We start from the raw sequence: 23,930 nt of genomic DNA, 5'->3' as shown, positions 1-23,930 counted from the left end.
AACACATTTATGAGTAAAGTATAGCCTATTTATGTCACTAGTTTTCATTAAAACGACCATCCTTTTAATGAACACTAAGGGCACTGCTGAGGGTTCAGCTGTGTGTACACTTGACAAAGAAACACGTAAGCCATGTTTTTCATTCACTTTCAGCATCATGTATCATTATGCACCTGGAAGACTTTGAGGTCTAAAGTCAGAAATTTTCAACTTGGAAATTCCTGAGTTCTGAGAAGTAAAATACAGAAATGCCCTAAAACCTGTATTTTTTCTAATGGCCAGCAGGAGGCGACAGCAATCTAACATAGATTCCCCCTATGCATGATATACAAATGTTTTATTGAAGGATTTTCGTTTCGTAGTAGACACAATAGAAAAAAAATCAGTATATATATAAAAAGTCAGTATATAACCATGCTTTTAAAAATTAAGTTAAATCTGTATTTACTTTGGGGCAGTGCAACAAGCTTTAAACACCACCTTGGGTTTTTTTTCCACATTGATGGCAAATAGTTTCCTATTTATATTTCTAAATGTTCCACAATTTTGCAAGCTAGTCACTGTATCTGTCTGGTGCTGCCCAGGTAGTGCACAGTGGGCAGAGTATTTCACTGCAAACAACTGCGTGTGTCTGTTTGTTGCTGGGGAAATGTGATGTGATGTGGGTTCATCATCAAAGCAACTACTTTCACATTAAATGTGATAAACTATTTCACATGACATGTGGTAAACTCCCTCGATGTTGGAAATGAATTAAGTAGCTCTTCTCCACACAGTTATTTTACCCATTGTTGATATAAAATAAGACTTTAAAATGCAACTGAAATCTCAATCAAATTGAAGAATGTATCCACCATAGCAGCTCCACTTATAGCAGTTATATTAGTAGTATGAGGAAGTAAAATATCTTACCACAATTTCTACAGACAGCCTTTACTAGCTAACTATGCTTTCACATGCTCAAGATTTCCCAGTTCGGTGAACACAGAAACACAACTAAACGTATCAGCAAAAGGCAACGGCTAAAAGAATCTGCACAGTTTTTATCAGAGTTGAGCTTAGAGTTCCCCGGATGTGATTAAAGCAGTGATAAAAAAAAATAACTTAATAATGTAGAATAGTAGACTTTGATTTAACCAAAAGGCATAGAGAACAGATGGAGAGGAATTGCATTACACAAAAAAGAAACCTGTTTGACAACCTTGATGAGGGTTTCCAGTAATGTTTTGGCAATGGCCCATGGTCCAAAGTCCAATGGTATTTTGGAAAACCGAAAATGTCGAAGGGGATGTTCTTTGCCCTCATTTAACCTTGAATACATAGCTTGAAAATTGAATTGCCATCCTTTAAAAAAAAAAAATTATTGATGAAAAAGCCAAAAGTGTTCAACCTTCAGATAATGACTAAATCAATCTTGAAAACTAGAAGAGCATCCATGGTGCAGTTATAATTATTCTTTGTGAACTTAATGCTGCATGGTCACTGCAGATAGTTTTCCCCAATTATATATTTTTCATGACTTAATTTTTATTGTCCTATATTTTGTTAACATGTGTGTCTGTGACTTACCTGGTTTTTCAGGTTAAGTGAAAGGAGGCCCTGTCACCAATGTCTTGTAACTTCCTCCATAGTTCAGGGAGGAGCAATTCTAAACTAAGTGCAATATACAGTCACAGACAGAGTAGTTGTCTGTACCTGGAGTAGTAAGAAGCAACACCAGCCATCATGGAAAGAAGAATCCTTTGTTGGATATTTGTCCTTGGATATTTACATACATTATCTGGACAAGGTAACTAGTGGAGAGATATTTATGCTTTTATTTCAGTTTGTGTTTTATAAGACATTCTATAAAATACTGCTATGTGTTATTGTCTGTTTTTGATCTCTCCTTTATAAAAGCAATTAATAGTTGTTTAATGAAATAAATAAATTTGCAGAAAACAAAATCAGACAAGAAATTGGACTTAAAATGTTTAATTGTTGTTAGAAATTGTAATACGACTAATTAAAAAATGCACCCACTGTTTGCCTTAATTGTCTGAGGATGAAATGATCAAAATTAACGTTGCAAATTTGAAGGGACAACAATGTACATATTACAGATAGAGAGCAAAGAAAGTCAGAACTAAGAAGTCTCTTGAATGAGAGGTGAAACGTATTCAAGTATTTTCAACCAGGTCCAGATGCCTTTGATTTTAACCCACCTTGAATAATAGATCCTATTATTTCCACTCCTTGATTAAAGCCAGTATATACAATGAAAATGACAAGATATGTAAAACTGAGATCTTTGATTTCACTGTTTTCCTGAAATTTTTTACAACAACCACAGCTGCGGCACAAACTCCAGTCATCACAACTCCAGATCCAAACACGTTAAGTCCAGCTCCAGACACCACAACTCCACTCACCACAACAACTCCAGATCCAAATACATCAAGTCCAGGTACAGACACCACAACTCCAGCTCCCACCACAGATACAGCAGTAACATCAACAGGTATGTGAAAACCTGATTTTTCTTTTCTCATTCACTTTCCTGGCTATAATGCAGGAATTCTCTTGGGTACGGTTAAAATACATATTTGAAAGCATTGAGATTGGTCATCTGTATAATTTGATTCAACACTTAACGCTCCTGAAATAAATTTTAGTTTAAAGTTTAATTTTCCTCCAAGTACATCAAATGAGTGATGTGTCGGTTGTGAACGAGTTGGCTTTATGAGCTGGCTCTTTTAAGTGAACAATGGGAGCCTGTCTGAGAGCCGATTTTTCCCCCAACAGAAAAAGGAAGTGAATGAACAAATTACACTTACACTAATTGCCTTAACTAACTGAAATTTGCAGTATGTGTCTGTATGGAATTGTATAAGTGTAATTATTCATTTTAAATAGGGTGTTGTTTTTGTTATATAACTAGGATAGCTATTCTTGACATATCACAATTATCAGAGCTGCAAAAACTAAAAAGCACACAATTCTGGTTACACAGACATATCTTTTTAGTTAGGAGATGCTATAAAGTATTTTAGACTTTTATCTATGATATTGTGAATCTAATGAAGTGGTCATGGAAAAGCAAATCTTGATGAAGTGTATTCATTAACTGGCCTCTATCTAGCAGTCTAACAGGAATACAGGGGAAGGACCTAAAGGTATATAACTGCTCAATGCTTGATGCAGTTCAATGATTTAACACAACAGGGAAGTTTGGTAAGGGAAAAATGCTTATGGGATGGGGAAGCAGGCAAACACAGGCAAAGTAATCCAGTAATCCAGTAAGGAGCAGGCTGGAATCCAAAGTCCAATAACAGGCAAAAGGTCAAACACATAGATCAGGCAGACAAAAACAGGTTGCAGATACAGGTCTTAGGTAAACAGATAAACACAGTACAGGTGCAGAGATTAGCGAGCTGAAAGTGAGTGTGAGACTGAAGGAAGGGACTGAGAGGCAAACTAACTAGTAAACTTCTAGTAAACTAGTAGACTTCTTTAAAGGCTTTTTGTTCTCATTTGATTTCTTCAGTTATTATGTCCTGATGTTACCTTTAGAATTAGTGTTAACATTCATTGTTTTACTGAAAATGTGAATTATTAATTAATAATACTAAAAGGATCAACTTCAACTGCAGCTCCAACCACCACAACTGAGGATCCAACCACCACCACAACTGAGGCTACAACCACCACCACAACTGAGGCTACAACCACCACCACAACTGAGGCTCCAACCACCACCACAACTGAAGATCCTACCACCACCACAACTGAGGCTACAACCACCACCACAACTGAGGATCCTACCACCACCACAACTGAGGCTACAACCACCACCACAACTGAGGATCCTACCACCACCACAACTGAGGATCCTACCACCACCACAACTGAGGCTACAACCACCACCACAACTGAGGCTCCAACCACCACCACAACTGAAGATCCTACCACCACCACAACTGAGGCTACAACCACCACCACAACTGAGGATCCTACCACCACCACAACTGAGGCTACAACCACCACCACAACTGAGGATCCTACCACCACCACAACTGAGGATCCTACCACCACCACAACTGAGGATACAACCACCACCACAACTGAGGATCCAACCACCACCACAACTGAGGCTACAATCACCACCACAACTGAGGCTACAATCACCAACGCCACCATTGCCACCACTCCCACCACGACCACCATGGCAGCACCCATCACCACAACTCTGGCTCCAACCAACGGTATGCGAGTTCCCTTATATTTTCTTTTCTCTCTCACTTTCCTGGCTATAATGCAGGTAGGCCTATTTGCTTTGGTTTGGTTTCAACCATTCTTTCTTGAAAGCAGTCTAACAGGCAGAGCTTGATGCAGTTCACTGATTTAACACAATGGGGAAATCCAAAGGGTTATGGCAGTGGTCGGCAATAGCCGGCCCACGGGCCACAACCGGCCCGCCGGCAATGATATCTGGTGAATAGATAATCCGTGAATAGAGTGCTTTGAAAGCAGAAAAATAAAAAATTTGAAATAAATATTGATAGCGGCTGGTGCTGAAATAGATCTCACAGTTACTCTTTCTGCCTCCAAAATAAAAGACTTTTCTTCTGGCCTGCCATGGCTTGAAAAAAATTTGGCCCAATGCCAAAGGTCAAAAGCACAGGTCAGGCAGGAAGGAACAGGTTCTAGATACAGGTCTCAGGTAAACAGATAAACACAATACAGGTGTAGTGACTGGAGGCCAAGACATGAACCACAGAGAAACTAAAATACCTGGCAAGTGAACAAAGGAAGTGAACTGGTATGTATTTTGAGAAGCTGATGAGGGAATGATTTACAGATGAGGAGTGAGCAGAGAAGGCCAGGGCCCTGTACCACAAAGCAAGTTCAGCATACCCAGGATATCTTTTTTTTTAATCTGGCTTCACTAACCTTAACAATCGTGATCGCGAGAAGTGGTCACACGAAGCTGGTTATCAACCCCATAAGTCTACCCGCATTAACATAAAAGAGGCAGTGTTAGCAGCAGATGACCAATCGCAAAGATGGACGAGTCCACTGGCAGCAGAGCGACAGACAAATATACATAGTCTGTGAGGATGCTTGAAGATGGCAGGTGTGGGGAGTCGGGGCTAGAGATGGGGACAGATAGAGAGAACAATGTAGAGGGCTGTGGATGAGAGTGTGTGGCTGCAAGAAGCTGTGATTTGTAAATAAAATCAATGAAAATACATGATCAGTAAAGACTTCTTTCAAAGCCATTTCTTCTAATTTGTTTAATTTTGTGATAATGTCCTGATGTTATCTTTAACATTAGTAATGGAACTGCAATAATTGCATGTTCAAGGACATATAGCATTTACCAGGATTTTTTCAAACACATTAGTCTTTTATTAATTTCCACATGTAATGTTTTTTTTTAATCCCTACAGGCTTGAAAATACTGGCATTTCTGAAGGTGAAGATAGCTTACTCTGGAGAGGTCAGCAATGAATCCATCGCTGCACTTATTGAACAGGTTTGTAAAACAGAACGTATAAAATAACAGATATGTGAAGGCCGTACAGCTAACATTATCAAATAATAATGCAAACACAATATAAATATCTGTGTTTTCTCTGAATTTAGTTCATTCAAGATCGCCTCCCGTATGGAATAACCCTCAAAGTTTTGGTGAGAAACATTAGAGCCGAAACTCCCACAATTCCATTTCCAACCACTGCCAGTCCGACTCCAGGTGTGTAAAACAGAATGTGTAAAATAACTGTTTAGTGAATGCTCTTTAGCTAATATGATCAAGGATAATGCAAATACACAACATAATGGGTAGGCGAAGAGAATGAGATAGATCTTCTGATGTTGATTATCTGTGTTTTCTTTCCATTTTGTTTTATAGTGTTCACAGTGCAGTGAAACAGTCGCCATGACATCATAAAAGGGTTGCACCATAGAAGCTTCAATTGGACAGAAATAGTCAAGTCAATGTATAAAGAGAGCAGTTCACCTCAGCGGTTTCATCATATCATTTGAGTTTTCTACAGTTTGATTACAACACATTAAAAGCCATTGTATTCCACTGTGCTGCTGTGATCTACAATCAATATCTCCAAAAAGGGCTTAAGGATTTTGAAAAAATATCTAATTGCGATTATTTTGACTGATATTGCAATAGCAATATGATTTGCGATATTAGGGGGAATGATCCTTTATACATCATTATTTTTTTATATATATTTATATATTAAAATGAATATTTTAGCGGGATCTGTACAAAACATCTTTTTTTATTTTTTTTAAGTCTCTAGAATACAATGTGTAGGCCAGGACATCTCTGCACCATGACAATATTTAATTTAAAGTGGTATCTCTAACAACTGTCCCTCCAGCGATTTGAAAATTGCAGTTGGCCATATTGCGATTTTGTTTAGCCCTTTCTCCAAATCACCAGAAGTAGCTAAATTGCATGCCAGGTGTGAGAAAGGGTCTTTTCCATTAAGTAGAGGACTTTAGGCTCAGTCCCCTTTAATGTCTCTTTATTTTCATTATGCCAAATTAAATCTAAAAAAACCCCAAAAGTCAACATTAGGACCCGCTTTCAATTTCTATAATCCCCAAACAATATTTTCATTACAAACACTGTTGGCTGTATTTCCCAGAAATGTGGAATAGTTGAGAGGTGCATTTGGATCATGTGTCAAATAATTTACACTGTACAATGGGAAACTGAAACCAAGCAATATAATCTATATATCAGAGGTTTTAAGAGGTGCCAATAAGTCCCATGCTTTGTGGCTGGACGAGCAGCCGTCATGCTGACTAGCCCAGTAACCAGGAAACTAGTAAAGTTTTTTTTCGCTGACTCCTCCCTTTGGCTACATAAAAATGAGGAAACGTTTAAAAAAAACACTTACAACAATAATGCCTAATGAAATGTAAAATATGTTATGTGCTATCTATAATTGTAAATGCTCTGTATAGCGTCTTTCTATTCTTTTCGACCACTCAAAGCGCTTTTCATTAGCACACATTCATTCACTGAGCCTAAGTGCTCAAAGAGAAACTGCCGGAACAGCCACCCGGGGCAATTTGGGTATCTTGCCCAAGGACACTTCGACATGGAGCCTGGAGGAGCCAGGGATTGAACCGCCGACCTTCTGATTAACAGGCAACCTGAGCCACCACTTTCCAATTAATTGAGTAGTACCCTCAAAGTATTTCAGTACCAAGAACATTTTGTATGCAGGTTAACTTTTAAATATGATTCCATTACATGGGCTTGAGGCACACATTAAGGATTAAGGATTAAGTGTGTATGTTTGTGTTTAGTTTTGTGTCGTTTTGGCTGTTTCCCCCGTTTCAGTCTCTTGTCCATTTGGCACAACTTGCCTCTCCTGGTATTGTGTTTACTAGGTTTGAGATATATAGACATGTATAAAAACATGACATGACACAAACAGGATAAGCTATTTTTGAATTTAGGCATGTAGGATGTGTGCCATATTTTATTCTATCAAAAGTGTTTATTTTTACACCTGACCATACGTTTCTTCTCAGTCTCATAGATTAAATATCTTCAGATGTATTGTTCAGATGTAAATTACACTTTAAAAACAACTATTTAGTGTTACATTTTGTTTCTAGCCACAATCATTTTCAATTAACGCTATTTAACCATTTCTGTCATAGCCAAAGCATTAAAGACCACCTGGTTTTGCATAGATTTAACACGAGATTTATAACACAAGATTAGCAGTTAGGTTCTTTATGTTGTATTATGCCCTTTTGAAAGATGAATAAAGAGATACATCTAGTTGAAACATCCTTCTTTGTGTTTGTTGTTTTAATAAATCCTTCAAAAGAAACTTTATTCAACATCCAATTTTAAAGGAAATAATATCAATAATAAAGTGAAAGTCACTAATTGAGTAAAACATTTCCTTAATATATCATAAATAAATATCAGCGGAGACACAATGCAAGATGTGAAATTCATGAAGTATTCAAACCAGCTCTCCTGTAAAATGTAAAATATGTGCTGGAGGTGCATGACTTCGGAATCTGTACCTACACATTATTGGAATAACTATTAAAAGATTAAAACAAAACATGGATGACAATCTTAGTGGGTTGCATATGACAACAGAGTACGTCAGCACAATCCTATCTGATCTACAATAGCCAAAACTCTCAACCCTTGATATGATCACAAGTATGATTCATAGCTGCTATTATACACCTGACTCAGAGTCAGGTTGTTCTAGACACCCTCGTCAGATCACACAGAGATTTAGCAACTAATGCAACAATCTGCTCACAAACCAGCCCCTATACCCACAACTGTGGGGTGGCTTTCTTCTCAGTCGCATTGTTCATATCCTGCAGAAACATTTGAGCTCCACAAAGTCAACTTCAGCAGGAATTCCAAGCATCCTGGAGGGTGTCCACTTCATAAATTCCAAGTCATCACTTCTATGCAGCTGTCCTCTCTAACTCCCTCTGTCTGGAAATGTGTAAAGCCGAGGGCTTCGCGCAATGATCTGCTCAGCAGCGTCAACAGGTCTGCAGCACCTGCCACTCCCCTTGGAAGGAAAAGTTCCAGAGCGCAGGTGGAGGCATAGGGCAGACGCACCCCTGACATGCTTGCATCCTGGAAAATGAATTAAACGGAAATTTGACATGAAGATTTATCTCAAGATAGAAAACATATGAAAGTAACCTGGACAATTTGAATCTTCTAAGCAACTGAATACCTAATTGTGTAATTCAATAACCAAAGAGTATTTAATGTTAAATACCACGAAATTTAGCATCTAGAATATTATATTCATATTTTATGTGGTTTGAATTCACTTTTATGAAATTCCAGTCTGTCAGTTTTCAGGGTATATAAAGATATCAAAGTAAAATTCAACTCCAACCCCTTTAACTTACTTTAACTGCTTTATTTTACTATAGGCCTACATACTATACAGACTGTAAAAATAAACAGTCTTAGTTTGTGCTAACTTTTATCAACCATTGTATCAAAAACATAATTCAAATAGGCCGGAAGGGAACAAAGCTCATGAGACTAAACTGGATTGGTGTAGCACAGACATTTGCAATAGACCGCTGCCTGCATCCTAAAGATGATTTGTGTAAATATTTATAACAAATGCTGTTGATGTACAACATTTTGGACATTTGGAAAGCTTGCTGTGGCACAGCAAAAAAAGCCCTGCCTTTAACGTTCCGCCCTTTCTAGGCTGTGATTGATCTGTTCACGGAAAGTGAAACTTAGCCGGTGTTCCCGCTGACGGGAGGTGCAGGGTGGTAGAACATTACGGTAGATTCTAGTCTTAACTTGTAAAAAAATTTTCCGGTTCACACGGATCTATTATTAGGTGCGTATGAGGATGAAATACTTGCATGGTAGATCCCAGAGCAGGATTCCATAGTTCTATCAAGTTTCTTTGGCTTTAATACATTCAACCACGCTTTCAGCATACAGACTCTGTGGACAAACATGGTTTTCACGTTGAAAAAAACTTAATACCATCTTTGAACCCATTGGCTATCATCTGACAAGCTATTAGCTTTTTTAAATGTATCTGCATTCAAATCATAGTCAGACAACAGCTGATTGGTTCTGAAATTGTTTTGTTATCTGAATATCCCCTGGCTGCACCAGAAGCTCAGAAACATTTGTTATTGCCTTTATTTTTTATATCTTTTGTCATCCGCTCTGCAAATAAACTATTATGTTGTACTACTTGGAATAATTAGGCCATGATTCACTGTTAAAAAGAAAAAGGAAAGAATGGTGTGTCATCTGCAACTCCCCTCAGCTCTACAGAGCTGATTGTTTTGCTTTTACAGACCGGACTTTACCGTTTGGGTTCTCATCAAACTCATATCCAACCGCTGCTGCCCCATTTTAATATCACCTCGATCTATGCTCATCTGAGGATACCAACCTGGGAGTAAAAATGCAGGGAGATCAATCTGGGGAACCCAAGAGGAGGCAGATGATCAGCTCCTGTGACGAAGGCGAGGAGGTCTTCAAAGGAAAAATCTGCCTGGCCATCTGAAAGTTTTGTTAAATGTTTTCATAGGAACCCCGAAACACTCTCATCATCTTAATGTAACTTTAAACTTTTTCCTTTCAGTGCATTCTTTATATTCTTCACTCCCATCCTCCATCCATTCCTCCATTCTTACCGCTGACCAAGGTGAGGGCTGTTTCCCAGTGTCCAGCTGTTGCCTCCTCAGCTGCCCTTGGCTGGCTGTCTGGAGGGCTGTAGCAGATGGTAAAAAGCAGTTTGAACTCTTCCAGAGTCAGAGGCTGCTGCTGTGCGCTCGTCATGATTGGCACAAACACCTCCCAGTTAGACTGTATTGTATCCCACAATCCACCACAGCTGTTCAGTCCCTCGGTGAACTGGGAGATCATACTGGCCACCCTGAAGTACAGACAGTGTTTGGGTGTAAAAAAGGCAGCTGAACTTGCAGAAGCCATTACGAATCAACAGATTACCTTTTCACAGTACATAAATATAGGAATATTGGAAATAAGGGAACTGCACATAAAAAAATCAGAGGGCAACACATACTCAAAATCTGTGCGTGCGTGCTTGCGTGGGTGTGAGCATGTGTGCGTTACCTACCTGTGGTAGATGTACTGTTTAACAATGCAGATAAAGATAACTGATGTGTTATCAGAATGGGCCGAATAGATTCCAGGGATGCCACAGCTCGACACCCAGTCACACAGCGTGGGAGATAGCAGCTTGACATCAGTACAACTCTGCAGCTACAAGAGGAGCAGAGGAGCGTTATTTGTGTGTGTGTGTGTGTGTGTGTGTGTGTGGGGGGGGGGGGTAAATCTGTCTGTATTTCGCAGAATACCGGGAGTTTTTAAATCTGCTGTCTGTGGTTACATTCCTTCACTGGCGCACCAGAAATTATGCCTTTTACAACAAACAACAGTGATTATTTTGCCTGGGGCAACCCAGAGCCATGTAGAGAGCTCCATGATCCGCCATTGGAACAACGAAAGGTCCCTTGGAGTGAGAGGTTGTATTTACTGTGTGTGGTGACAGAATTGTATATGTTTTTATTTGATCATTTAAAGTTGTATTTTATAGGTTTTTGTTTATAATTTTATATTGACTAACTAAAAAAACTACAATGATATACAGCAGAGTGCATTAAATTAATTAAGCTACCTGAACTAGATTTTTTTTTTTTCATCAGTTTGAAGTACAGACGTATGAAGTTTCTGTGTGTGTGCTACCTGTTTCAGTCGGCTCTGTGTTTCAGCATCAACAATGTCATTCCAGCTAAAGTCCTCCAAAGATGGATTCTGACCACACATCAACTGTGATAATAAAATACAAATGATGAAGACAATACCAATGTGAAAATGTGAACACAGCTGCTAGGCATCATATACAATTTGTTTTCTTCAAGGCTTTTTGTATCATACCACACATACATTAAAATATACAGTGATCTACTGTCAAATCATGCCAGTGTATAACCATTTGATTTTATAACCATCTGGTGTCTTTTCTGGACAAATCCTCCTGGGATAGAAGGATACATGTTTTAAGTTTACTACAGCAGCAACAGAAATTAGGACTTGGCATGCAAGTTGGAATCAAAGTAACAACCACAAGAATCTCAGACAATACCATCATTCAGGTAAAGTTTTTAAGTATCTACATGAGTGAGGTATACACACCTGGTAGAGTGCAGGGTGTAAGCAACGGGGTCCAGGCCCGCCGTGAACCAGAGACCAGCCAATCAGAACGCCTGCTTCGTAATACTTCCTGTCTTTATGAGCTGTGAGGTCGAAGCTCAAGTACAGACGCCCTGGAAGACCCTCAAACACAGAACTTTGCTGCAGCTCCAGCAAAGTCAATCTGTGTGAGAAGAAATCAAAAATATCTTTTGTCAGAGATTCACATTTTCTAAGATTATACTGTAATGATCTGGTCTTTTTTTACTCTTAAGTCAGTTATCCAATGAAGGTTAAATTCAAGGGCAACTGGACTTGGTTGAAGATACTGGAAGATGTTTCGTCCCTCTTCCAAAGGACTTCTTCAGTTCTGAGCAGTGTACCAATAAGTAATTCTGAAAAGCTTAATAAATCCGGGCCCTGGTGTATAGTACTATTATAAAGAATAAATGTCTAAATCCTTTCCAAAACAACTGAAACAATTAGATGATGATCAATCATTCAATCAACAGAAAATGATCTGCCATTATTTTGTCATTGATGAAACACAAATGGGGAACATTTCCTGCTATACCTATCATTATAAATAATAAAAACCAATATTCTGGGTTTTGGACTGTTGGTCAGAACACCAGCAGCATTTGAATATGTCACCTTGGGCTCTGGGACATGGGGAGGGAACTTTAAATTTTCTGGCATTTTTATAGATGATAGATGAAATCGATGTTTGTTACAGCCCTAATATATAGTATACAACATTTGTTCTTGACAAAATGTTACCAAGAGGCTAGCTTTTTGTGAAGGTGATAATTTTGCACAGCATTTATCTCTTAAACTATGTAAATGTAAGTGTGAAACATATTTATTCATATTAGATCTCAAGCTAGAAACTAAGATATTATTCTGTTTTTATTACTTTAAAAATGCATTCATTCTTAAAGCCTACAGACCAAACTTCCAAACACATGTTTTTAAAATGTGGCAAGAGTATAGAAAACCACAGAATATTGACAGCTCTGTTTATATTTCACAGACAGTGAGGAAGTGTGATTGAATTCACCAATAAAAAAAACAGCATGTGTGCTTCAGGAAAAATATGAGGCAAATCATAAGCTAATAACCTGAAGAACTCTCTGAGAGGTCCCTCGTGGCCGTCAGTCTCCTCTCCACTGAAGGAGAAGATGGGTGGTGTCCTGAAACAGAAGCCCGGCCTCCTCACTGCCTTCAGAGCGCTGTGGAGCAGGTCTCTCCTCCTCACCTGGATGTGGGTTTCTACGCCTCGATCCATGTTCTTCTGTCTGAACAGTCTCAGGATGGAGTCCAGGTCGAGTGTGAACTGCGCACCACAGAGCCAAGTTTAACAGGTTCAAAAGGGAGCCACAGAGGAAATGCTGCCATGTACTGTAGAATTTCTTGGACTATTAAAATATTTTGAAGATTTGGTAAACAAAGTTATTGTGTTTATACTTTTTCCTCGTCTGCTGTGAGTGAAATAAACTCACCTCCTCTGTGGTGCTGCCAGGATAAGATTGGGTCTGTATACCCAGCTGAATATCTTTGTCCTGGCAGCTCTCTGTGCTGGCCTCCAGACAAAACTCCTCCCTTACAAGAGACAACACACACATTTAGGTAATTCCGTTATATGGTTCAACATTTATAAATTTTAATGTCTCTTTGCAGCTGATGCTTTCTTACCTGCTCACCACAGGTGTTTCACTTGCTGATCTCTCAGATTCTGCCTGTTGAGGGAAGAGTATTTTAACTATATGCACTAATAGCAGAAATATGTAGTTAAATTAATAATATATAATAATTATTAACAATAAAGGAGAACCGAACACTCTCGCATCAATTCATTTTATGATATATAACCACAGCAATGAATCCATATGCGTGCGAACATTCGCATAACATATTAAAGGCAGATGGCATCACAACTTGAATTATGGTTCTACTCTTAGGGAAGCTAATGTATAGCATGTGCAGCATCAATCGGATTCTTTGAGTTGATTAACATCTTTAAATTGTGATGAAGATTTAGAGGAAGATTTCAATGGGAACAAAACAGAACGTAATATGAAAATGGGTCACTCAATATGTTAGAAATGTACTTTTAGGAATCGTAATTGCTGAAAGGTTTACTGCATAGAAAGAAGCTTCCACCACTAACAAAACTATAATGAAATTAAGCTTAAAAGAGAAACCGAGCGGCTGTAGATTACCTGTGGGTAGTCCTGATGGCTGAGGATGTACAAAGCACCATGTCCAGATATCCTGAACACCTGCTCTCCAGTCCAGCCCTCTGCAGGGGTCTCTGGGACAAACAGCACCCTGGAGCCCAGCACACACTGTAGACCACACACACCATCAGATATAAATATACCAAAATACGGAAGAATTGGCGGAAAACTTGTAATTTGCTACCAGATTCACTTTCAGATTTGATTTGCTTTGTGGCAAGCTAAACTTTATCCTAAATTTAATAATAATTTAAAGCCCAAGTTTGGTTTATTTCTAGACCAAAGAAAGAAAAAAACAGTAAAATATTCATATGCTAAAGTCAAACTATCTCTCACAGGGACAGAAATACACTACACATCACGCACCTGTAAATATGTGAAGGAGAATCGTTGTCCTGCCCGTTTTACAAACCGACTCCTGAAGAGCGCCGCCAGCCGACTCTCCATCTGATTGGCTGACCAACTATAGTCAATGGTGATCCGAGCAGACATTCCCATGGCTACTAGAGCTGCCCATTCTTTACCTTGTGGAACAATGTGTCTGGAAAAACAAAAAGTTTACTATAATGATATAATTTTTTTATTGAATAATAAAATTTCTATACATTTCAGCAATGTTGGATTATGTAATCAGCGGTCACTAGAAACCCTGGTAACAAATGAAAATATGCAAATATGTTGCTGTAATCATTACTTTTGAAATGATACGCAAGCTGCTTAACTGAGCTACAATGTGTTTAGCATATGTGAATGGCAATTGATCTCTCTGTTGGATACATTTTGATCAGTGGTGGCACTAAAAAAAATGGCCACAGTGTCCAAATTGGAGAAGGTTCATAAGCTGAGGAGCTTGAAATTCTCAGTACTTTTCCTGGCATTCTGAACATTAGATGTTGACAAACATGTGACAAGAGCAGAACATTTATATACAGAGAGGAAAGGTCAGAGACAGCAAGGACTATGAATATATTATTTCTAATGGTGGTGCTGTAGAAAATGTCAAAGGGGTCACTAAAAAATATTAAGAAACATCAAATAGAGACCATGAATAGACATGAAATTTCATATCATTCTAATCATTTCAGTCTAGTTCCAACAAGCAAAACAACCCATCACCTCCCACCTCTCCAGCTGTGCCAGACTGTGTCCTCTGGGAAGACAGACCACATCTTTGACCACCAGTCCTGTCTTCTGCGGAGTCACACTCTTCCATTTGAGACGACTAGCTTTGTTTGCGGACAGCTGCAGCACACAGTACAATGTCACACTGAATCAACATGATGGATCCACAAAGCAGAGTGCAATTTGAGGGCCGGTGAAGCACCCAACACAACACACAAAATGAAGTAAATGAACAGACACGGGTAGATAAATCACATTTACAATGCCCTCACACGTTTTCTCATATTGCACAACAATCTTAACTTCAAACAAAAAAACAATGAGGTGCAAATATAGCAGGATATAACTGTTCTAGCATGGAACAAAATATAACATACCACTACAACAATTAGATGATTAATTAATAACCATTAATCCCAAAAATGTGTATAGTAGGTCCCAGCTTCTCTGAACGCTATGAGCTTGTCTGTATCTCAAATAATTATAAGATGAATAACTTTGGGTTCAAACTGATGCTCTAATAAAACAACCTCCTTGGCTCCGGGAACTTGTACCTGGCATTTGTCAGAGTAATCAGTTAAAAATTTAATCATTAAAACAACAGACAACATAATTTTAACAAAACATTCATGTGAAAAATGAGCACTAAACAATAAATCAAACACTAAAACATGCAAAAGCAGCCCATCTTTTAACACTTGTGAGCAGAAAAGTTGAAAATATATCTGTACTTTTTGTATATTTAAACACAACTTTGGCCCTTTATTATTGTATCCATTTAGTTGGCCCCTGTGATGTTAAGACTTAGCTATATGATGGGTTTAGGTTGTTTTCTTAACAGCCTGTACAATGCAATACACGCCACACTGACTGGCTGATAGCAGACCGAAACTTTCAACACAGATACAAGACGGGGAAAGAGATAAGTGTTGATTGATTCAGTCTTTTCCTATGTGCTCAGGATTAGTGCATGACAAAGCTCTGTTTTGACCAATACGCTAAAACTGATATGCAAGGAGGCTCAGTGGTTACAGCAATCAGAATAAAATGATTTTCAAACATCACTAGAAGAAACTCACTGATTAGAAAGTTACAAAATAAATCCTGAGGCGACATACCGGAGTCAGGGAAGGATCATCTGACACTGACACTCTGTGGGGAGGAAGCACCTGCATGGTAGGAAGGATATCAAACATATCAACATAGGCTACCTGGAAATGTGTTATCTTAAAAATGTTTTGATAAAATGTTAAGATATCAAACACTAAACAAGCCCAACCAGCTGCTTATCAGCATAGAGTGTTTCATTACTCAACTTAAATTTACACTTCTTTTTCACAGTATTACAGTAAGTGGGCAGGACGCGCTTTGACACTACAACTATTAATTTATTTACTTACGTCCATTTCTATCTCAGTTTCCTCCATGAATGTTGACATGACAGGGGGGAGGTGCTTGGCCTCTTCCTTGGCTGGAGGCTCTGCTTTGGGCTTGGCCGGTGGCCTGGGTTGGGTTGGAACTTGCAGCTCTGGTTCCTCCTCACAGTCAGGGACCAGAGGATGCTCCAGGTGTCTCTGTGTTCAAGTTTCAACAAAGTTTTTGATTACTACAAAACCATAAAGGTACATCGCCATGGTTACTTTAGTTTCTTGTTTCATTCCTTGTCATGTATTTTTTATTTTTGTACTAAAACATGGTATATATGTCAGGAATCTGTGCTTTCAAAACAACCAGTTGACCCAAATCAAACAAAAAAAATTTTCCCCACACAGCCTTTTTGGCCCTTAAAACAAAGGGGTCTACTTGCAAAACCTGTCACCCATTATGTGTGTCTCCCAGGTGGGGCCAGTTCAAACAAAGAGTGTTTTTCCACTTGTTCTATCTGAATATTTTTAGAGGAAGACAAAAAGTAAGATTAGTATATATAATATAATCTTGCTATAATAAAAATGTTTTTTCTGTTTTCTTATCCTTATTTAGATCCTCAATCACCTTTCATGTTTGTATTGTGACCCCCAGGTTGGGATCCACCCTTTTAGAGGTATCTAGTCATTTTGCTGTATATTACTTTAATTTTGATACATTAACAGCTAGGACTTCTGCTGCCACCCCCAAAAATTGAGGTGAGTGGAATTTTGCTATTTGGTGCTCGAAGCACTGAAAAAAATCGTAGACCTCATTGTAGACAGTTTTAAGCTGCACAACAAACAAAATAGTATTTACTTTTATTGTGTTAGGGTGGTAGCAGGGTAGCAAGGTTTCTCAAACTTGGTCAAGTAAAACTAAAAATATCTGCATTGCTACAAGAAATCTGTTTATTTGTGTTAATGAGACTTTCAGTAGTAGGTTTAATCAAAATATAACTTGCTAATGTAACATCAGTTAGCTGCTAACTTGAAGTTCACTCATGTTGACCAGTTACATGAACTTTACTCTTTGTAAAGGAATAGACGTATCAAATCTCACTCAAATCAGAGAGAAATCCATTGTTTATATTTTGGGCGGTTTACCTGCAGAACATGCAATTTGGACTTTCAATGAATTAGGCAAAGGTGTTACTAAACACAAAGACATCAAATAGCAGTCTGAGGATCACAGTTCTTGTAGTTAATTTGCAGCAGAGTTGCAGAAGACACACCTTTTCGAAGCAGTGTTCTTCCTCCTTCTCCTCCTCTGTTGATATTACCACGCAGGTCTCCTCTGAAGAAAACAGCTCCATCTCAATATTTTCTGTGATGGCCAGAAACGCCACCTTCCTCTCGCTCAACTTCATCCTCTCTGATACAACTTAAAACGTTTTATCTCCTGTAATTCTTACTCTGCTTTGTTGCTTGTGTTTTTTCCTAGATTCCTGTCCTTGCTTTAGCCTTAGCTCTCCTCTGCTAATTCCTTTATTTTGTAATTTTTATAGCCTTGATCTCAGACTTTTGTCCGTCATTATTGTTTTTATGCTTGGTACTGCTTTCTTTTCCCTCTCTAGTCCCCCCCCCCTCCAAAACAGTTGAACCTCCAAGTATTCTTGAGGTAATGGTGGTCTTCATACTCAGCTGAGCTCTCATTACTTCAAGCTGAGGTCTATCAGTGTCTTAAGTTGATTGGCTCAGAGTTAAGCTCTCGGGGTGTGATTGGTTCAGTTGACTGTTCTGAAGTTCTCATTGGTTGAGAGGTTTGTGAACTAGCTTTGATTGCTTCTGCAGTGTCTTCTTGGCTTGTTGTTTCTCAACTGTTGATTGTGTCAGATGCCTCATGTGGGATGGGTATGGAGATTACAGAGGGTCAATTAACAAGATTGTAAAGACAAACACAACTAATGTCATTGATCAACTCTTTATCACACATTCTTTGTGACCTGTTTCATCATTCACTTGTTCAATGAGTATTTTGTAATTGATCACTTAACACTGTACCAATATTTGTCCACAAAGTAATTTTACAGTTACTAAGTAATTGATTCTAACATAATAAAAACTATTTTATGAATATATTGGCACATTTAGGCTCCATACCCTCTAAAACAGCCTAAAACAACAGACAATACTTACTAATTGCTAAATTGCTGACTTCAGTAAGAGCCCACATTGCAGATACTACACAACAGTGATAAACTATCTAATCATGTGTTTTCTGGGTCAATCTGAAAAATGCATCTCATTCCTCTGGTAAAACTGCAGTGACTGAAAAATACCACACACTGAACAATCTGTAATCAGTCAGCTGACGCGGAAACACAAGAAACATTTGTCTATCACCAACTTCATCCACTCAAACCAGGAAGAATCTTGATGCCTATTCTGTACCAGCTTACTGTACAGTTCCAGACAATACATTGTCAAAGACATGAATGCCACCATGAAACAATCAAGATATGAAAACGAAACCTGTGAGAAAGAAAGGCTAAAGCAGTCAGTATCAGTTGGCTTACTGATTACAGTTTACTGTGACAGTATGAATTAAACAGAAACAGAAAGGCTGACTGGTATTTGTTGAGATATTTATGTTGAATAACTGCTGATACAATAAAATCTTGGTCATTGGTGGTTTATAAAAATATATTTATATATAAAACTTTTTCCCTCAGTGCATGTGTATAGTCCTGTCTATTCATTACCCTCATTTGTTCAGCTTTGATGTCCTTGTTCTTCGCTTTTATGTCCATTATTGTGTAAACACACTGAGAGAAATTAAAAAACTCTGCCACATTCCTTTGATGTGGATGCATACTTGGCCAATCAAGCGGATTATGATTCTTTTTACATTCAGCAGCTGTGAAATTATGTCTTTAATTACTTGTGTGAAGTAGAGTAGAACATGAATCTCTGAAGTTTATTTCTTTTCTTTAACTACAGACATTTGCATACTTTGAATCAAACAATATTGAGGGTAGATATCGGGATCTGAACTCAACAGCTCTAAAGTGCTGTGTAAACTGACTTCTGGGTTTTAGTACCAAAAATTTTAATAAATAAAAATAATTTCTCATAGTAGCTAAACTTTTTTAATCACCACATTCAGTATGGACCACATTTAGAAAATTGTCTCTGTAGCTGTGGCAGCAAGATATATAAACAAACTCATAGGTTATATAACTTATTTTTAACATATTTAAAAATGTTTGCACATTACATTATGAATGGCAAACAAAGAAATGCAAAGCAATTTCCAGGTACAAACAACACACTACAAATTCAGGAAAAAAAGAAGCATATTGGATATATAGGCTGGATAGACTATAGACTGTGTGGCTCCCAGGAACATGAACTTGTACTGAACTCTTTATCAGCTAAAAAAACAGAGAATACATCCACAGAGTGACTGCCTAAATATTCAGTTTAATTGCTTACTACTCAAAAGTGGGTCAAGTATAGTGCCATCATAAAACATGCTAAACCTGTACATGATTGTCTGAGGACAAATAAAGTGTCATAGCTTAGAGATTTGAGAATCAGGATTATGTTTTGAATGTTGCTAGGTTGAATCATCCTCAAACCCTATTGTTGAGTGTCCTTTGAGCAAATTACTGAACTGCCAACTGCTCCGATGCCACAGTTCAAATGCCAACAGAAGACTGCATTTGTTGTATAAATCAGTTTGGACTGATAAATGGGAAACCGACATTCACTTAAGAAGGACTAACACATTTGTCTTTGTCTATTTAAGTATACACTGCGTGTGTGTGTGTGTCAGGCCAACATGTGTCTCTGGGTACATGTCAACAGGTGAGGCAGGAAATATGCGGCGGTACCATCGTCAGGTATCAGTTCCAAGAACTCTGCAGGGCTCGTCTCTGTTGCAACCACAATCAGCGTCTCTATTGACATGGAAACAAGAAAACACAATAAACACAGGCATTCAAGTGTCAACAGTTTCTACTTTTATTCTATTCTTAATACAAAATGTCAGCCCTTGGTGTGAGAGAGGGTCAGTCCAGTTACTCTAAACTCAGAATTTTACAAATACTGCGGTCAGATGTCCAAAGGTTCCCTATGCATTTCCACACTAGCCCATCGCCTTACTTTAGCTTTTTACTAGCTATGACTTTCCTGATTCAGACATTAAACACTTTTTTGCACTTTGCTTCACACATATTGTTTACTGCTGTAATTCCTTTAAAATGTCATATTATACCTGATTGTATGTATTCTTATCTTTTTGTACTTTTTTATTATTGTTATTATTCCTACTATCATTACTTATTTTATATTAACTAGTAACTAGTACCACTGAGTGTTAGCATCTCTGCTGCATGGCTTACATGTCTAGGATGTGATATTACCATTACCAACTTTCAAACTATTTCTATTATCATCTATCAAGTTCTATTAATATCATTGGTAACATTGTTATGATCTATGTCATTACATTTAGATTTCATTTCATTTAGTTGGAGCAACTAGGGGCTAAGTTTCTTGCTCAGGGACACATTGCTGCACGTGTCACAGTGGGGAGTTGAACCCAGATCCCCCCCCCATATCTTCCTTGTCAAAACTTGGTGCTTACATTACCCACAATGCTACTTGACTCTTTTCACTCAGTCTTACAGACCTGTTAAAAGAATTTGATGTGTAAAATTGGTGGAGTTGCCCTTTATAGTATTGTTCATTTGTGCCGTTGCTTTGCATTTCTACATATAATGGATTTCTAAGATTTGTACTTTTTTATGTATTGAACAAATCCATTATATTTCCTGTAAATACAATTTACTAGCATGAAGGTCCAAATGCTGTTCCAAACCCTCTCCGTAATGCCAGGAATACAAGTGAAGTACGAAAATAGTGAATACTTGTAATTATTATGTGTTTTGTTGGCTTAAAAAGTAGTCAAATATAAATACACCATACCTAAAATGATTACGCTGATATAGATTCCATAGGCTATAGGCTCTAATTTAGTTTCCTGACTTTGTTACTGCTTGCAGTCAAAGAAGCCAAATTGGCACTCTGGCCAGGTAAGATTGTGAGATGGCCCTTTAAAAAAAGTATTTCAAGTGATCGTGTGGCCTTAAATGCACTGTGGTACTTCTGACAGACCGACGGTGTTTTGAGAAAAGCTTCTACCTTTGAGAGCAGCCAATAGGATGCGGTTGTCTGCGGCAGCTCTCGTCCTATTACAAAGCTCTGGGAGCAGCTTCTGCCACCATAATACCTACAGAGATTAGACAAGACAGACAGGGTGACAGCTTAAAAAATATTCTAAAAATACAGACATGCTCAGTGCTTGAAGTGGGCCGGTACTCATCAGTATGCAGTACCTACTCTACTCTTCCTTTCCTTCTTGTCTCCGCTGGTTGAGACAGAGTAGGGCTGCTTTTTTATTCAAGCGTGTGCATAAAATTGCTCATAAAGTTTACCCTTCATGAACAGACTAATTGCAGCCTGGATAAGGTGTGACATAAAAAACAAGTTTACGCCCTACAAAAAAACAAAAAGTTGCTCTCATTGTTCTGCATGAGTGATTATCATTCTTGATGAGTTAGAACGAGTTGGACCAGACTAACTATTCAGTTTATAGAATGAAAACAACCTACAAAAACTAAAGTGCTGTAACTGGAATTTTTATTTGTTAAAATTGTATTTAAATTTGTTATTCCTTCACACACACACACACACACTTAAATATAGGCCTGTATTAAAATGGTTCAAATTAATTGTAAAGTATATTATAATAACATTTAAGGTTTTATTTAATGTTATAATATTATACTAATTTATACTTGTAACTCCTCCAGGTCGTGGATAGTGCATCTGCTGTGGACAAATGTAGATTGTGCCAATATGTGCTCCTTGTAGACGCATCCTTCTGAGAGCAACACGTTCCTCTTGTTCTAGCTCTCTTAATGTTATTGTGGTGATATAAATAGTATGGGTAAGTCTGTGTGAGTGTGTGTGCGCACTTCAAGCACTGGACATGCTACAGAGTGAGGGCACAGTAAGAAGCCTACACCCTTCTGCTACTGCTCAGCACAGACCATATTTTTGTCTTGTAACTGATGATTGGCGTAGGCTATGATGGCCTGAGGACATCGGTCCAGCAGCTTTTCAATGCTGCTGTCGTACTGCCCGCTTCTGGTGGCACAGAGGAGGTGCAGGCTGAAGCCCCATAAGGTTTCCTCAGAAAGACGCTCCATCAGAGGCAGGATGGAGCCCACAGACAGGGACGGACCACACAGGAGAGACTGGAGACAGGAATATTATTATATATTTTAAAGGAATTATTAACATTAAAAATCACAGTACAAAAATGAGAATGAAAGGGAAATAATGAGAGATGAAATAACACCATTTTTGTCAAAGTTTAATTAATGAGAAAATAGGCACATCTGTGCTCAATTCAATAAATTCTGGGCTTTTGCTGTCACAGCCGCAGCTACTCTTGAATGACTAGCTTATGGTGCCGAACGTTAGCTAATGTTAGTAAACTCTGAACATCTAGTGCAGTGTAAGTGTAACTACGTCAGTTCGCTAACCTTTTACATCCTTTTTTAAAGATACTAAAGCGCTATGTTCAAGTAGCCCCACAATATCTTTCCATGTTTGATTTCTATTTTTATTAAAATTTTTCAGTAATTTCAAAACAGCTTTATGTCCCTGAATGTCACATTCCCAAATCCCAGTGTAGTGAACAACGGTGTGGATTTGTGCATTTTACATTGAATAAATTTGGAGCTACCCTAAATTCCTTTCTCCTCCCCAGGGAAGATGGGGAGGGGTCAAAGTTGCTTTCTCTAAGTGCTTTCCCGACCATAAAACTGGCACCTTTTTGATTCCGAAGCTGATAACGCGGGGCCTGACTGTTAAACTGACAAAGGGACACGAGCCAGCCATTGGCATCTCCCTGAACAGCCTATCAAAACTGGCCCCCCACACACGTTTCCGTGGCAACTGACCTTATTCTTTGTTTTATTACCACATCAAAAAGGAAAACCCTGTCTCACCCAAGTGTGACATGTTCCAGACACTGAACTTTGGATGACAAAGGACTGCAGTCTCCAAAGACTCAAAGCATTTAATTAAATCTTTAGTTACCTGAATACGTTTGCCTCTATTTGAGTAGTTATGTTAACTGTTGTTGCTATCTGTTGTTATTAGTGCTGAAAAGAAGTTACTTGTGCAATGTTTTTATTTTCAGCAAGACACTCCTTCATCTAATGTAATCAATGCTTGTTCATAATACTTTCTTACAAAATCCCTTTAGAAATGATGACAAAGAAATGTTTTACGATACTCTTAATCGCCAGCTTGAATTTAAGGATGAATCAACAAATTCCCCGGTTCCTAAGGAGAGACGATCTTTGATTTAATCCAAGCTTTCCTCATGTAACCTGAGCTCCCCCAAGTGGATGAAATAAG

At 38.3% G+C, this 23,930-nt stretch overlaps 3 protein-coding genes across 5 annotated transcripts; 1 reads left to right on the top strand and 2 right to left on the bottom strand.

Moving 5' to 3' along the window:
* The first annotated feature begins 3,235 nt into the window (after nt 1-3,235).
* Nucleotides 3,236-6,076, top strand: LOC123971254 (integumentary mucin C.1-like). Its single transcript, XM_046049969.1, has 5 exons — nt 3,236-3,262; nt 3,725-4,244; nt 5,433-5,518; nt 5,629-5,737; nt 5,897-6,076. The coding sequence occupies exons 1-5, from the start codon at nt 3,236-3,238 to the stop codon at nt 5,911-5,913; spliced, it is 759 nt and encodes a 252-aa protein (XP_045905925.1). The 3' UTR covers nt 5,914-6,076.
* Nucleotides 6,077-7,808: 1,732 nt separating this feature from the next.
* On the bottom strand, nt 7,809-18,124 carry LOC123971612 (G2/M phase-specific E3 ubiquitin-protein ligase-like). 3 transcript variants are annotated; one of them, XM_046050534.1, is made up of 16 exons: nt 17,723-18,124; nt 16,485-16,658; nt 16,203-16,253; nt 15,086-15,204; nt 14,329-14,503; nt 13,945-14,070; nt 13,418-13,461; nt 13,304-13,324; nt 13,225-13,240; nt 12,844-13,058; nt 11,726-11,906; nt 11,276-11,359; nt 10,647-10,792; nt 10,201-10,442; nt 9,957-10,066; nt 7,809-8,647 (listed from the first exon to the last, which is right to left on the bottom strand). In XM_046050534.1, exons 1-16 carry the CDS (start codon nt 17,855-17,857, stop codon nt 8,447-8,449), a joined length of 2,040 nt encoding a protein of 679 aa, XP_045906490.1. In that variant the 5' UTR covers nt 17,858-18,124; the 3' UTR covers nt 7,809-8,446. The 3 variants fall into 3 exon arrangements, with proteins under 3 accessions (XP_045906490.1, XP_045906489.1, XP_045906492.1); XM_046050533.1 differs by having other exon boundaries at nt 13,225-13,324; XM_046050536.1 differs by lacking the exon at nt 11,276-11,359 and having other exon boundaries at nt 13,225-13,324.
* Nucleotides 18,125-19,393: 1,269 nt separating this feature from the next.
* LOC123971611 (Hermansky-Pudlak syndrome 3 protein-like) lies at nt 19,394-22,786 on the bottom strand. The gene is made up of 3 exons (XM_046050532.1): nt 22,550-22,786; nt 21,639-21,726; nt 19,394-20,392 (listed from the first exon to the last, which is right to left on the bottom strand). The coding sequence occupies exons 1-3, from the start codon at nt 22,706-22,708 to the stop codon at nt 20,265-20,267; spliced, it is 375 nt and encodes a 124-aa protein (XP_045906488.1). The 5' UTR covers nt 22,709-22,786; the 3' UTR covers nt 19,394-20,264.
* Between the last annotated feature and the right edge of the window lie 1,144 nt (nt 22,787-23,930).

This window comes from Micropterus dolomieu, linkage group LG05, assembly GCF_021292245.1.
Source record: "Micropterus dolomieu isolate WLL.071019.BEF.003 ecotype Adirondacks linkage group LG05, ASM2129224v1, whole genome shotgun sequence".
NCBI lineage: Eukaryota > Metazoa > Chordata > Actinopteri > Centrarchiformes > Centrarchidae > Micropterus > Micropterus dolomieu.
The sequence above is the reverse complement of the archived record's forward strand: the minus strand, read 5'-3'. Positions and strand labels throughout refer to the sequence as shown.